At 53.0% G+C, this 13,450-nt stretch overlaps 6 protein-coding genes across 6 annotated transcripts; 3 read left to right on the forward strand and 3 right to left on the reverse strand.

Moving 5' to 3' along the window:
* Positions 1-26: 26 nt before the first annotated feature.
* On the forward strand, positions 27-1,061 carry B0H65DRAFT_433667 (uncharacterized protein; the record flags this gene model as incomplete). Its single annotated transcript, XM_062825084.1, has 2 exons — positions 27-139; positions 221-1,061. The coding sequence occupies 2 exons, from the start codon at positions 27-29 to the stop codon at positions 1,059-1,061; spliced, it is 954 nt and encodes a 317-aa protein (XP_062678360.1).
* A 356-nt stretch (positions 1,062-1,417) lies between these two features.
* B0H65DRAFT_475111 (uncharacterized protein) lies at positions 1,418-2,742 on the reverse strand. Its single transcript, XM_062827287.1, has 3 exons — positions 2,188-2,742; positions 1,930-2,091; positions 1,418-1,850 (listed from the first exon to the last, which is right to left on the reverse strand). The coding sequence occupies exons 1-3, from the start codon at positions 2,269-2,271 to the stop codon at positions 1,539-1,541; spliced, it is 558 nt and encodes a 185-aa protein (XP_062678361.1). The 5' UTR covers positions 2,272-2,742; the 3' UTR covers positions 1,418-1,538.
* A 776-nt stretch (positions 2,743-3,518) lies between these two features.
* Positions 3,519-6,165, forward strand: B0H65DRAFT_287176 (major facilitator superfamily domain-containing protein). Its single transcript, XM_062822957.1, has 5 exons — positions 3,519-3,688; positions 3,815-4,048; positions 4,124-5,602; positions 5,690-5,863; positions 5,925-6,165. Exons 2-5 carry the CDS (start codon positions 4,003-4,005, stop codon positions 5,993-5,995), a joined length of 1,770 nt encoding a protein of 589 aa, XP_062678362.1. The 5' UTR covers positions 3,519-3,688; positions 3,815-4,002; the 3' UTR covers positions 5,996-6,165.
* B0H65DRAFT_287328 (histidine phosphatase superfamily) lies at positions 5,871-7,956 on the reverse strand. Its single transcript, XM_062822960.1, has 2 exons — positions 7,222-7,956; positions 5,871-7,161 (listed from the first exon to the last, which is right to left on the reverse strand). Exons 1-2 carry the CDS (start codon positions 7,841-7,843, stop codon positions 6,335-6,337), a joined length of 1,449 nt encoding a protein of 482 aa, XP_062678363.1. The 5' UTR covers positions 7,844-7,956; the 3' UTR covers positions 5,871-6,334.
* A 1,050-nt stretch (positions 7,957-9,006) lies between these two features.
* On the reverse strand, positions 9,007-10,077 carry B0H65DRAFT_434047 (sporulation protein SPS19; the record flags this gene model as incomplete). The annotated part of the gene is made up of 3 exons (XM_062825105.1): positions 9,007-9,711; positions 9,771-9,964; positions 10,023-10,077. The coding sequence occupies 3 exons, from the start codon at positions 10,075-10,077 to the stop codon at positions 9,007-9,009; spliced, it is 954 nt and encodes a 317-aa protein (XP_062678364.1).
* Positions 10,078-10,461: 384 nt separating this feature from the next.
* On the forward strand, positions 10,462-12,948 carry B0H65DRAFT_475122 (ubiquitin-2 like Rad60 SUMO-like-domain-containing protein). The gene has a single exon (XM_062827288.1). It carries the CDS (start codon positions 10,847-10,849, stop codon positions 12,497-12,499), a length of 1,653 nt encoding a protein of 550 aa, XP_062678365.1. The 5' UTR covers positions 10,462-10,846; the 3' UTR covers positions 12,500-12,948.
* The last annotated feature ends 502 nt before the right edge of the window (positions 12,949-13,450 follow it).

A 13,450-nucleotide genomic window follows, 5' to 3' on the forward strand; every position in this document is an offset into this window, starting at 1 on the left:
AAACACCACACAACACACCAACAGAGATGCAGAGAAACAAGACCGGCAGAACGCCCTCAGGGCACCAGTTCTCACGGCTGAAGCCCGCCGAGATCGATCCTTTGGCCGAATATGGCCTCCCCTCTAAGGGAGAGAAGAGGTGATGTTCTACTCTTAACTCTAGCTTACCTAGCTCTCACGAAAGCACGCCCGCTGACATCATCAACACCAAACCAAACAGACTCCTAAACCACAAAACCCAAGAAGCCTACTACTCCAAGATCGCCGAGCGCTACCTCGCCTTCTGCACCGACGCCGGCGACCGCGACTCTCTCCAAAGGCAATTCTCCCGTCTAGCCCTCGGCGACAGCACCAACACCAACACCAACACCTCAACACCGCTCCTCCCAGCCGGCTCGACATCAACACCGCCATCCTCCTCGCACTCCCACGACTCTCCAACACCACGACTCCCCCCACCCTCGGACCTCTCCCAAATCCTCTCCGCCCTCCGCAAGCTCCGCGAAGCCCTCGTCGCCTCCTCGCGTCTCGACGACTTCACCACACAAGTTTACCTCTTCGCCGTGCGCTTGGGGATTCTCTCCTCCTCCTTCGAGACCTACCTCCCCTCTTTACTCTACCTCCTCCGCGTCATCCACCGCTCCCCCACGCACCCCCTGACCTCGGTCGAATACCACGAAGTCGTCTCGTATCTTGTGTTGGACACAGCCTGTCGCCGCGGCGACCTGGCCGAGGCTTATGCGCTGAGGAATCGGTATAAACTGAAGGACCCAAAAGTGGATGCTACGCTCAAGGCGCTGGTGATGGATGACTGGGTCAGTTGGAGACGGACGAAGAGGAGCGTGGATGGGTACAGAGTTAGGTTGATGGAGTTTGCGGAGCCGGGGGTTAGGGGACATGTCCTGAAAGCGTTTGGGAGGGCGTATTTGAGTGTGGGGGTGGAGTATTTGGAGGAGGTGATGGGGATGAAGTGGGAGGACATGGTGGAGAGGTTTGGGGTCGGGTGGGAGTTGAACAATGGAAGGGTGGTGATTAGGAAGATTGGGGGGAGGACGCAGTGAGTGAGTGGGAGGCAGTTTGGGTGGGTGGCAGTTGAAGTAATGGGAGGGTTGTGATAAGGGGGATTAAGGCCAGGCAGGACACAAACGGGTGTGAAGCGGTGGGTGGTGAGAGTCCGAGGATGGATAAGAAGTGGACGGCTTGGGAGAGGTGAGGAGTTGGCGAGCGTGCTTTGTTTATGGTGCGATACATTTACCGGATACCCCTTTTTCCTTGCTATTTCGTCAGAGGTTTTGTACAAGTCGAGGTGCTGGGTTGTTGGTTGTGCGACTGCACTGAGCTCCTGGTGTATTCTTGTTGCCAGTTACCACTGCTTTCTTCATATCAGTTGCCGTCTTCACAAACATCGTATAACGGTACGTAATAAAAGTTGCTGTGGTATTATCATTCCATTATATCGTATCCTGTTCTCATACATATCCAAGGTCCGTCACCCCATCATGGCCATTAAATATTACGTATCCAACCATATTCACCCCTTAAAGAAGGGCAACGGCAGCCATGAGGCCACCAATGGCACCAAGACCGGCAGCGGCAGTCTGCCTGGGGCCGGGGTTGCTGCTGTGGGTACTGCTAGCCGCGCTGCTGGCAGCGCTCTTAATGCTGCTGGCGGCCGAGGACACGGCAGCGCTGTTGGAACCAGTGACGGTAGTGGCAGCAGCGGTACCGGTACCGGTGGTGACGACGACGGCGGTGGCGGTAGAGGAAGCGCTGCCGGTAGAGGTGGTGGCAGCGGCGGTCGCGCAGGTGGCCTTGGTAGGGAAGTTCGTGGCACCGTTGTTCTTGCAGAACTGTTTGTGGAAGTTGAGGGTTAGAAGCTGATCTAATGCGAGAGGAGAAGAGGACCGCATTAACGAGGTGTAAACTTACAGTGACAGCGAAACTGGCGGCAGCATCGATCTGGTCAGGCGAGCACGTCTTAATGAGACAGCATTGGATGTCCTTGATGAAGGTCTCGTCCGTGCAGATGCACTTGGGGTCGCGACCGCAGTTACCGATGCCGTTGGTGAGGTAGGGTGTGGCACATTCGGTCTGTTTATGGGTTGTCAATATTGTTAATTCCACTCTTCACTTCAACGGGGTACGATTACAGAGTATGGAAGGCGACCAAGGTGAATGGAAACTTACAGCGCAACTGGGGAGGTTACCAAGGTCCTGGGCAGCAGCGAAGCTGGCGAAAGCGAGGGAGAAGAGGGCAGCGGTGACCTTCATGTTTGCGGTGTTTGTGATGATGGTTTTGGTGGTTGGATGGGATGTTATTGAACGGAGGAGACAGAGGAGGATAAAACACAAGAGAGACAATACAACACGAACGGGAATGGGGATTCAAGTCATATAAAGATCCGGTGTCATTCTCCCCCAATTGGCGATGCCCATTGAAGGGACGGACACCAATCAAGGAACGCCCCCAGAGTGACAGCGGCGGCCGCGGGCCCCTGGCAGCTCGCCTGGCCACTCGATCCAAGCCAAGATGGAGGTACCTGACCGTAGTGGTACATGGTGGTAGACTAGTGGAAACCAATGAGAAGCTGAGGTTGAGCTAGGCAACGTGGTGAGAAACCGGACTGACGCTAAGCCATTGTGTTGAAACACTCCCTTTTTTTCACTTTGATCAGATGCTTGGGTGGAATAGAAATGTATTTGTATATTTACCCGCCCCTTCAACTTTGTAGAACGAAGAACGTGAACCGTGTTACCTAGAAACCATAATTGCGTATATCCGATGGTGTTGATGGAAAACAGGACCCAAAGGAAAACGAACCATGGAATGACGGTGACCAATAGAGCTGCTGATCGGGCCCGGAGTTACTCTCTCGAATGTCTCACCATGTAGGGATCTTTGACACCTGGAATCCGATCTTCGGTACCTGAGCTTGGCTGACCGACCGTCTGACTAGTGGCGGGCCCGTTTCTTTTCAAACCGCAAGAATTGCAACTATCCTCAACTATCGTTCAGCCACAGCGCATTTATTATATGAACTACATGTGGGAAAACTTATAAGCTTCCACCGTGTCGGGTTATGCCCTGTTCACGATCGCCAAAATGATGGACACCGACTCCGCTACAGCGCCAATAGAACGGTGGAGAGAGTCCACTAACTGAGTCCAGCTTTCAGGGGCTCCATGGTTCCGGGGTTCAATGCAGTCCCCAGATTCTTTTTCGCGGGTTGCTGATCATCCAGGGCTGAATCGATAGCGTATGTTGAGAAACCGCAAGTCGGTCAAGATGGCGGTGGTTTCACTTGAATGTCAAGCAAGAAGAAATGCCATGGATATTTACAAAGCGAACATAACTGGAGAAGAGCGGTACAGTAGAAACCCCTGCAACTGCATCCTCCAGAAACTGCATATACACCAAAATATGCCCTCTAACTGCATCCCCACGCGTGGTCACAAAATCCCTGTCTCTCACCAAAAGTCAGCTCCCTATTCTGCATATATGCTAGTTAGTGCATGAGTTTTGGAGGGCCCCCATAGTGCCTGAATTACACGCAGTTTCATGGGATTCTACTGTATCTCAACAAGTAAGACCAAAATCATCAGATCCGGCACTCTCGTGAGATTTTGGTGGCTGACATCTGCGGCACTTTTCCCGCCAAGACACAAAGACACTCGGTGATATTGGCCGGTAAGCTCCGAGCAGGCGTGTGAATAGCCCTGGAAAAGGGAACCTTGGGTTTCAGCAGCTAGCTGGAAGACCAGTCAGAGACAGTTCCCGTCTCCTCGAAATTTCCACTTGCTTACATGCAAGTAGACAAGGCCTCGTCGACATCATTGTTGTGTTTTCTTGCCGTCATCATAGCTCCAGTTTGACGACCTTGACGGCACGAGCCACGCACCCAGCAGGGAGTCTGTCTTGGTCGGGATGCCACTCACGCTTTGAAAGCTTCTCGAGCTCTTTATCTCACTTAATCCACACCCGGAATCATACCGAGGCGCAAGATGGGTTTGGGAATTCTCGAGGATCGAGTCCTCGAACATGTCCCTGGTGTGTGAAGATATTCATGGTTCCCAAGCCTTCAACAACTCAAACAAACTGTGTGCTAACCAACCTACCTACCAGGCACAACACAATACTTCGATGACCCAGAGAGACCACAATATGCCACCGACGGCACTCATGAACACCTCAAGTGCGACCGAAGCGGCCCAGTGCCCATCGTCCTCGTCCCTCAACCAACAGATGACCCAAACGATCCTTTGAACTGGCCGCTCTGGCGTCGCGACCTCATCACCCTCGTCCTCTCCATCACTTCAGTCTTCGCCACCGCTTTGGGTCCCATCCTCGCTGCCGACACCGTTCTGCTGGTTAGCACCCTCAAAGACGTCACATTCGTCAAGGCTTCCCTCCTGACTGGTTACTTCCTCCTCGGTTGCGGCGCAGGTGCCTTCCTGTTTGTCCCATCCAGTCGCATATGGGGCAAAAGACACTTGTTTGTCCTGGCCACGATCCTTTTGATTGTCACCAGCGTGTGGACAGCTGCTTCGGGCAGTAAAAGCTATACGAACTTCCTATGGTCGAGGATCATCCAGGGCGTTGCGGCCGCCCCCTTCGAGTCCCTCGTCAACGCGGCCGTTGGCGACCTGTACTTCGTCCATGAGCGCGGCAAGCGCATGGCCTTCACTAATCTGGCTGTCTTTGGAGGTGCCTTTTTTACACCCATTCTTGTCGGCAAGATCAGCAATGACATGGGGTGGCAATGGACTTTCTACTTCGTCGCCATCTTCTCTGGCGTGTGTCTCCCGGCTGTTTACTTGTTCTGTCCGGAGACCGCCTACCGTCGTGACCCGACACCACGCTTCTCGGCAACGAAGAACGGCGACGCCCCCAAAGATGGTGTTGACCAAGAGCAGGAACCCAAACAAGCTCCACCCCCATATCAACAAACCGCCAGCACAAGCACCTCCAGCACCGCTCCCGAAGAACCCACCGCCACCAAGGACGAAGAACAAATCCACACCTCATCAGAAGCCCCCATCGACACCACCGGCACTCACACCACCATCCCACCAAAAGCCACATTCCTTCAATCCCTCGCCCTCTTCAACGGCCGCAAATCCTCCGACTCCTTCTGGAAACTCACCCTCCGCCCTCTCCCCCTCCTCCTGCACCCCGCCTTCCTCTGGGCCTGCCTGATCCAAGGCCTTCTAATCGGATGGACCGTCTTCATCGGCGTGCTCATGGCCTTCTTCTTCATCTCCGTTCCCCTCTGGTGGGACGAAGTACAGACGGGGTACGCCTACACCGGTGCCTTTGTCGGCGCGCTGATCGGGTTCGCTATCGCTGGTGGGTTGTCGGATTGGACGGCGCGGTTGATGACCAAGTGGAATGGGGGTGTTTATGAGCCCGAGTTTAGGTTGGTGTTGGTTATCCCCCAGATGGTGCTGGGGTGTGCGGGACTGTATGGGTTTGGGATTACGTTGGATGGCATGTTGTTTGGCAAGTATCATTATGCGGTGCCGTTGACTTTCTTTGGACTGGAGGTTGCCGGGATGGTGATTGGAGCGGTGGCGGGGAGTCTTTATATTGTTGATGCTTATCGTGAGTTGTTCCATGTCCTTGGAAAGAAGTTGGTGGCCGCCCGGGGGCGTTGAAGACTGATTGCTGACTTAACTTTTTTGAAAACAGGTGATGTTGTGATCGAAGGGTTTACGGCCATGATCATCTTCAAGAACTTCTTCAGCTTTGCGTTGACGTTTAAGGCCTGGCCTTGGCTTATCCAGAGCAGTGTTAAGGCTGAGAAGATCTTTAATGCCTTGGGGAGTGTGCAGCTTGTTGTTTGCTTGCTTACTATTCCGCTGTGTAAGTTGATCGACCAAGTTGAGAAAATGGATGGACTACTTACTGACAACTTGATGTCCAGATATCTACGGAAAGCGCATGCGCAGCTTCTCCTATCGCCACGACATTCTGGAGCTTCTCCATTTGCGATAGCCGGCTGGCGGCACCATTATTATTAGTACACGATTTAATCTCTAATATGATACCCTCGTTTTTGTTCTGTACGAAGTTATGGGAGAGAAGATGTGAAGAGGTTGCTCATGATGGTTCTTGGATATGAGACGCTGGTATGAATCAAATACACAATCACCATATCTCTTACGTCCATCACCGTCATGTGAAAACGTCATCGTGATTCTGTTTCAAGCGGGTATCTGCTTTTCACTCGCTATAACATCCCCTTTTCTCGCTATCATACTCATAACAACATGTCATGTCATCATATCAATGTCAACATTAACATCAACTACCATTCCCCTCAACCCCTTTGACTTAAACCTTCTGAACAGACGAAGTATCGGAAACGCTAGTTCCCTTAGTAGCCGGCACCTGCATAACTTCACCGGTACCCTGCTTTCTCCTCTTAGTCAACCTCAAACCACCAAAACCCAGAATCAAAGCCTGCAGACCAAGCACAACACCCAGGGTAACCATAGCGCCAATGACACCAGCAACAGCATTGCTCATGCCACCCTTCTTGGCCTCACTCACGCTCGCACTCCCCTCAGGGAAGTAAGCAGCGCATTGCCCCGTCGTCTCCCCACAAGCATCACACCACTCCTTACTTCCTCCCTCGAGCGCAATCTTGTTCATCTCGCTGACAAAGGTCGTCCACGGCAACTCCGTCTTGTCCTGGCCGAACAAGGGGTAGGCCTTGGCGGGGTTGCTATCGGAGGCAGTGCCGTTGGCGAACAAGAAACGGACAAAGACCTCGTCTGCCGAAGGGGTAGGAGAACCAGAAGTGGTGAATAGCTCAAAAGTCATGGAGCTGGCGTAGTCGACGATGGCGGTGAAGTCCTGCGACACGGCAGGGAGCTGGGAGAGGCCGAAGAAGGAGGTGAAAGTGCCGTAGGGACCGAATTGGATGTTGAGCTTTTGGGAAGAAGAAGGAGAAGAGATGGAGGAGTTGAGGGTGGAGACGATGTGCGAGGCCAGGACGGAGCCGACGACGGCGCGGATGGGCGAGGAGGCGTTGTAGGCGAGGCCGAACTCGTGGATGTTGGCGAGGTCGGAGAGGGTTTGGAGGGTGGAAGGGGTGAGGAGGTTGGAGGAGGGGATGGTGGCGTTGTGGATGGTGGAGACGTGGACGTAGTCGAAGACTGTTTTGACGGTTAGCTACAGGCGAATGGGCTGAGGGGAGGAGTATAAGGGATACGTACTGCTGTAAGCGTTCTTGAAGGTGGCATTCGCGCTGGGGAAGGTCGACTCATAAACGGGCAACAAGTTCTGGTAGAACTCCTTGGTGCTCCCCAGAAGCTCGAGGTACTCCTTGCTCTGGAAGTACGCCTGACTGCTGTTCACGGCAGCCGGGCACCCGCTGTTTCCCTGCAACCAGGCACTAGACTCGGCCTGGGTGGTGGTCCCCGCCGCCGCAGTGTTGACGGGAATGTACTGGTATCCGCTCAGAGGAGCCTCGATGGTGGTGCCATTGGCAAGCTTCTGAGAGTTGACAGAGCCAGCGGGAGGGTACAAGCCCTGGAGGAAGTTGCCTGCGCTACCCTGGAGAACATTGTCGACGGGGGCAGTGACGGAGAGCTGAGTGAGATCGGCGAGGTCGGAGGAGATGCCGTTGATGCGGGTGGAGGACTTCTCGTCGATGTAGCGGGAGCGGTACCAGGAGCCGGAGAGGTAGACTTGCTCAGCACCGAGAGCAGTGAGCTTCGTTGGGGAGTAGGCCTTGGTGGTGCGGTCACCGTGACGGCTGAAGATGTAGGCACCGAGGATAGTCTCGGCAGCCGTAGCCGCGGGGATGGAGGCGAGGAGAAGAGCTTTGGTGTGCATGGTGACTGACGGGTGGTACTATACCGAATTACCGAGATGTGATGACCAAGGCGATGGACAAGACCTCCAGTGACAGGCTTCTTTTGTGAAAGAAGCTTGAGCAAGAAGAGAGAAACTGTTTCTCAAAGCCAAGGGCAGAAGAGTTTTATTTAAACCTAGCCTGGACTTCAAATCGTATGATAAGAAAGAGAAACTATCACGCCCGAGCACGCCGTTGCCCCTCATGTTCAACCACTGATCGACATGGTGGGAAGGAAAAACAGCATGGCAAGCATGGCCAACCCCACTTGGAAAGCTTGTTTTTGGGCATCGAACACGGATTTGACTTCTTTCTTTGTAAAGTGCCAGTGGACTGGACCAGAGAGAGTGGACAGCAGGTGCCACTGAGGAGTCTGGAGATGCAGGTGTTGAGGTTGGCAGGGGGTGGCCATTGGCCAAGGATAGAGCACTTCCTCGGGGGATTCTGTGTGCCTCCGTTGGAGTTATCGTGTTGTGATACGACCTTGAAAGCTGACTAGCTCGGGATATTTGTGGTGATGTACAGAGTGATGAATCATCACTTTGAGGGAAATTGAGAGAAACAGGTATAAAATACCAGATTACCGCGGAGAAACGATTCATCTGTAGTCAAGATATAAGCAGATCTGGAAGAACATAAACAAAAGACACTCAACAACATCCACATCATATCTGAACCGCAAATGTGAAATTCCATCAGATAAGCCCTATAAATTTGTCAAGGGCCCTGACTAACGGGTATTCTTCAGTGGTGGGGTATCTGATCGGGCTCCCGGCTCGCCCTCTTGAGATTTTTAGTGACCAGGGAATCGCCGCCCCCGGACTGCCGGCAGCGGAGATAACACTATCAGGTCCCGGTGTGGATCACGAACCTGGCTCGACCCGGGGACACATGGAACTCGCACCTCACAGTCTCGACCGATATCCGTCTTTGTAGCTGCTCATGGTTTGTCTGGAAACACTCTTCAAGAATCTTTGTTTGATTTGCCTGATATTTGCCTGAAAAAGCACCGAATTCGTGAACAGTAGCTGAGAAATATGCAATCATTTAGCACGCCTGCTCCGACCCAAACGCCTTGCATGGCCCGATGGTATCACAAACGCTCCGGTGTGACAAACTGATAACACTTTTGGAATCCTATGTTTTAGAGCTTGGACTTGGGCTTTCTTCCGTCCTTCAGGTTCTTGCTGATCTGGCCAGCAAGCAGGAAGTCGGGATACTCCATGCCTTCGTCAATGCCAATGTTGTTTCCTCCCTGTCGCCTCCAGCCAGCGCCATCAACGACGAGAGTGGTACCGTTGACGTAGTTGCCGGCATCACTGAATAGGTAAACGGTAGCGTCGGCAATGTCACGGCGGCTTCCCCATCTGCCGCTGGGAACGGCCTTGGTCATCTTCTGCTTATCGACAGCGCTGCTGGCGAGACGCTCCATACCCTCGGTGCCCTCGATAGCACCGGGAGCAATCACGTTGGCAGTAATACCGTAGGGGCCGTATTCGAGAGAGACGCTGGCCATGAGGGAATCCACGGCGGCCTTGGCAGCGGCCACATGGGCCTGCAGGGGCATGCCTGTGTAGTGGAAGGTAGCGGAGATCGAGATGATACGACCGCCAGTGAGACCATTGGGGTTGGGGTTCGGGTTCCTGGCAGCGGACTCAATGAGGTAAGGGATAGTGGCCTTGACGGTGTTGAAAGTACCAATGGTGTCGATGTCGATGACAGTCTTGAAGGCGTTGGGGCTCAAACCGGCGATGGGAGCAATGAAGTTTCCAGCAGCACCAGCGACGACAAAGTCGATGGCTCCCAGCTCCTTGACGCAACGCTCAGCGGCCGCCTTGAGGTTGTCGAACTGTGAAATTGGTCAGCGAGACTTGTTCAACCATGATTCATCCAAGCAACAACACTCACGTTCCTGACATCAACATTGCCAATGCCAATGACACGAGCTCCAGAGCGGACCTTGGCAATGTCTTTGGCAGCCTTCTCCGTCTTCTCCGGGTTGCGACCAATGATGCACGCATCAGCTCCCAAATAGACCATGGCGCGAGTTTGCGCACTGCAGATGGTACCGGCACCACCGGTGATGAAGAGCACCCGGTTGGCTGTGACCATGATTGTTAGCTATACTGTCTTCTCCGCACGAATTCATCCGGGACTTACCAAAGATGCCGGGCGCCCATACGGAGCTGAGATATTCTGATTTGGGGACACTCATGTTGGCTGATATTGACCGATGGAAGATGCAGTCACTAACAATTATTTGTTGTGATGTTGCTGATGGAAACAGGCAAGCAACCGAGATGGAAACAGATGGAGTATATAAGACAACCAAAATATCGAGATCCGATGCCAAGAGGACCTTCAACACCACGTCAACTGTTTCATTCGTTCCTTTGGCGAGTGCGAACTAGTGCATGGGGTCGGGGCGGGTGTTAGAGAAGCCCGGGATCTCCATCTTCGCCCCGTCCATGGTGGTGGACTCGATGGTGGTCACTCGGCAGTGTCAGAGGTACCTCGGCTAAGACCCACCTTCTCCAGACCGGCCCAGCCTTGCGGTCCCCCACCCCCCGCCGCGCTGTCTGTTTAGCGACCACACTGTGCGTCGCCCAGCAAAGTTCGGATGGTCTGCCGTTAGCGGATCGCATTTTGCCCCACTATAACATTCATCAACGCCTTCTTTTTTTGTCCAGCCTCGTCTTCTTTGATTCACGATATCTTCAACCTAACAGCCAGACGAAAATCATTGTACGAACCTGCACGTCCGAATTTTCGACGCGACTATAAACAAACCCCGAAAACAATCAACAACCGACCCTTTACTTCTCCCTCGACAACAATCCATCACCACCCTGTTGGTCATCCCACTTTCTCGTTTTCTCTGCGCATCCGAACCGCATCTACATAGGTTTGCGAAACATCACTGCGCACCTCACCTCACTCTCTCATTTCTTTGTCTAAACATACCACATCACCATTTGCCCACCATGGACACGGCAACTGACGTACCAAAGAAAAGGAGAGCGCTGCCCTTCAAGCGCACCGTTGCACGCACACCAGTCAACGAGCCACCCCCAAGCCATGCGCCAGAGAACAATTCTGACGAAGATGACCCTCTCGCCTTCTTTCGGCGATCCAAGGACGTCTTCCCAATGGTCCTGGAGGATCTGCAGCGGGCATCATCAGAAGAAAAGGTGAAGCCTTCCGAGTCGCCAAAGGAAGGACATGTCAACAAGAAAAGGAGGGTGTCGTCCAATGCCGAAGGTGACAATGAAGCACCTATCGGCGCCAGCTCTTCCAGCGTATCAGCACCAAGCAGAACGTCTGCATCGCGCGTTGACTCGGACGATGATGACTTGATTATGGACGTCAAGGGCAAAGGCAAAGAGATCGTACGACCCGACAAAGCCCGAGTACCGACTCCAAGAAAGCCGCTTTCAACCACACCACGAAAGTTGGGGACACCATCCAAGAAACGTTTCGCCTTTAGCGACGACGAAGACGACCACGGAAAGGATGACCTCTACTCCCCGCACTCCAAGCGTCGCAACCCCGACCGCTTCTCTTCAAAACCCACCGCGCTCGGCCGCAGCACCCGGGCCACTCAGCGCGGCAGCTCGCCGTTGGAAGGCTTCGAGACATCCTTCAACCTCCCCGGCGCCTCCTCCACATCCAAGCGGAGACCCTTCCAATCCGCCGCCCTCGACTCCGACAACGACTCGGACCTCGAAGTCTCCGAAGTCCGTCCCAAGAAGCGCTCCGCTTCTTTTTCATCCTCCCCACCACCAGCATCATCCGCAGCCGACCCAGATAATGAAGCCGCCACCGTCGCCGATAAGGCCGACGACGACGATGACTTCGCCAAATGGGTCACCAAAGCCGCCGCGCTAGAAGCCGACCAGGCCAACTGGACAATCGACGTTCTAGTCACTTCCCGAATGCCGCACACCAAGCCGCTTACTGCGCGGCGACGGATGAAGCAGGGCCTGAAGCTGATCCTAGACACGTGGATCCGACAGCAGGTGATCAACGGTTGCGAAATCCCAGAAGAGATATTGGGCAAGCTGTTCTTGACGTTTAAAGGGAACCGAATTTACAGCAACAGCACCATAGCTTCGCTGGGCGTCAAAGTGGATGCGAATGGCGTTTTGCAGCTGCCTCCTGGGGCCATGACTAGTAGAGAGGCTATGGATGGATATGTCATCCAGGGGAGGAATCCCGGGCTCGTGCTGGAGGTTTGGCACGAGGAGTTTTACGAGGAGGAACTTGCAAAGGAGAAGAGGCGGAGGGAGAGGGAGTTGGGGCTGATTGATGATGATGAGGAGGAAGATCAGCAAAGCGGAACTGGTGCGTCTGGTGCCAATGGGATGTCGCGAGGTGGAAGCGAGGCTGCTGAAGTCAAAAAGACCAAGATTAGGGTGGTTCTCAAGGCGAAGGACTTGCAGCCGCTCAAGATTGCGGTCTATGAGGACACGCCGGTGGGTACCATGGTGCAAGTTTTCCGGAAGCAGAGAGATATTAAGCCGGAGCAGACTGTTGTGATACAGTTTGATGGCGAGGAACTGAGGGAGAACATGCTCGTTGGAGCGATGGATATTGAGAGGGACGAGACCAACCAGTTCGAGGTCTACATCAAGTGATATTCGGCCTGAAGCACCTTGCTCTATGTACTTGCTTTGTGTCTAGTTGCCGTTTGCAGAATATTACCATTTTGGAGGAGTTGGGAGGCGGGATTTTCAGAGTATATCTTTTAACGATGGGACACAACATCACTGGGGAGTTTCTAAGGATTCGGATCAGATTCGCGTTTGCCAGGTCAACATGGCTTGGGGGCGCGAAGGTATTAGCTATTCATAATGATGCCCATACCTTATTTATGAAGTCGCTTTCTACTACAATTGCTGCTCTTCACTGTCTCTTGATTAGATAACGTAACTTCTACATGAAACCTCACCGGATATAGGGCACAGAAGACATCTTTTTTTCGTTTAGCTCCGTGTGATATAATCACAGGGGACACTCAGGATGTGGTTGTTTAGTATTTGTCAGAGAATCATGTAGTAGTAGCCGAATTCACTTTATCATGTCCGAACTCTTCACTATTTCCTCAAAAGCATTTGTGATCATGGCCTGAAATTCTGCCCCCCCAGGTTATGAAGCCCACTTCTGTCTGATCAGCAACTCAGTATCTACGAACATTTATGACGTGATTTTCGCTTCACGTTGCTAGACAAAACGCACACGGACTCGCTCTTTTTGTTGTAAAATGCCTTTAATTCTCTTCTCACTTCGTCCCCCCCGGGTATAGATCATAACCACACATTGAAAAAATCGCAAGGCGGTAGCTCCCCAATATCCCGTCTCCTCTTCCCATTTTTCCACACACCTTCGTAGATATCTCCAGCATGATTGATTGGATCGTCCATTTCAGATCCTCCAGACTTCAAAACAAAAGCATAAATCGACTCCTGAACGCCAGAACCCTTTTTAAGTGTAGCTCCCGAAATGCCACCTCCGTTCCCTTATGTGATAAAAAAACCGTCGATTTTTGTTGACTGAACCGTACACCACCCCGCGCGTGAACCATTCAT

Source organism: Neurospora tetraspora (genome assembly GCF_033439725.1).
Source record: "Neurospora tetraspora strain CBS 560.94 chromosome Unknown B0H65scaffold_7, whole genome shotgun sequence".
Taxonomy (NCBI): Eukaryota; Fungi; Ascomycota; class Sordariomycetes; order Sordariales; family Sordariaceae; genus Neurospora; species Neurospora tetraspora.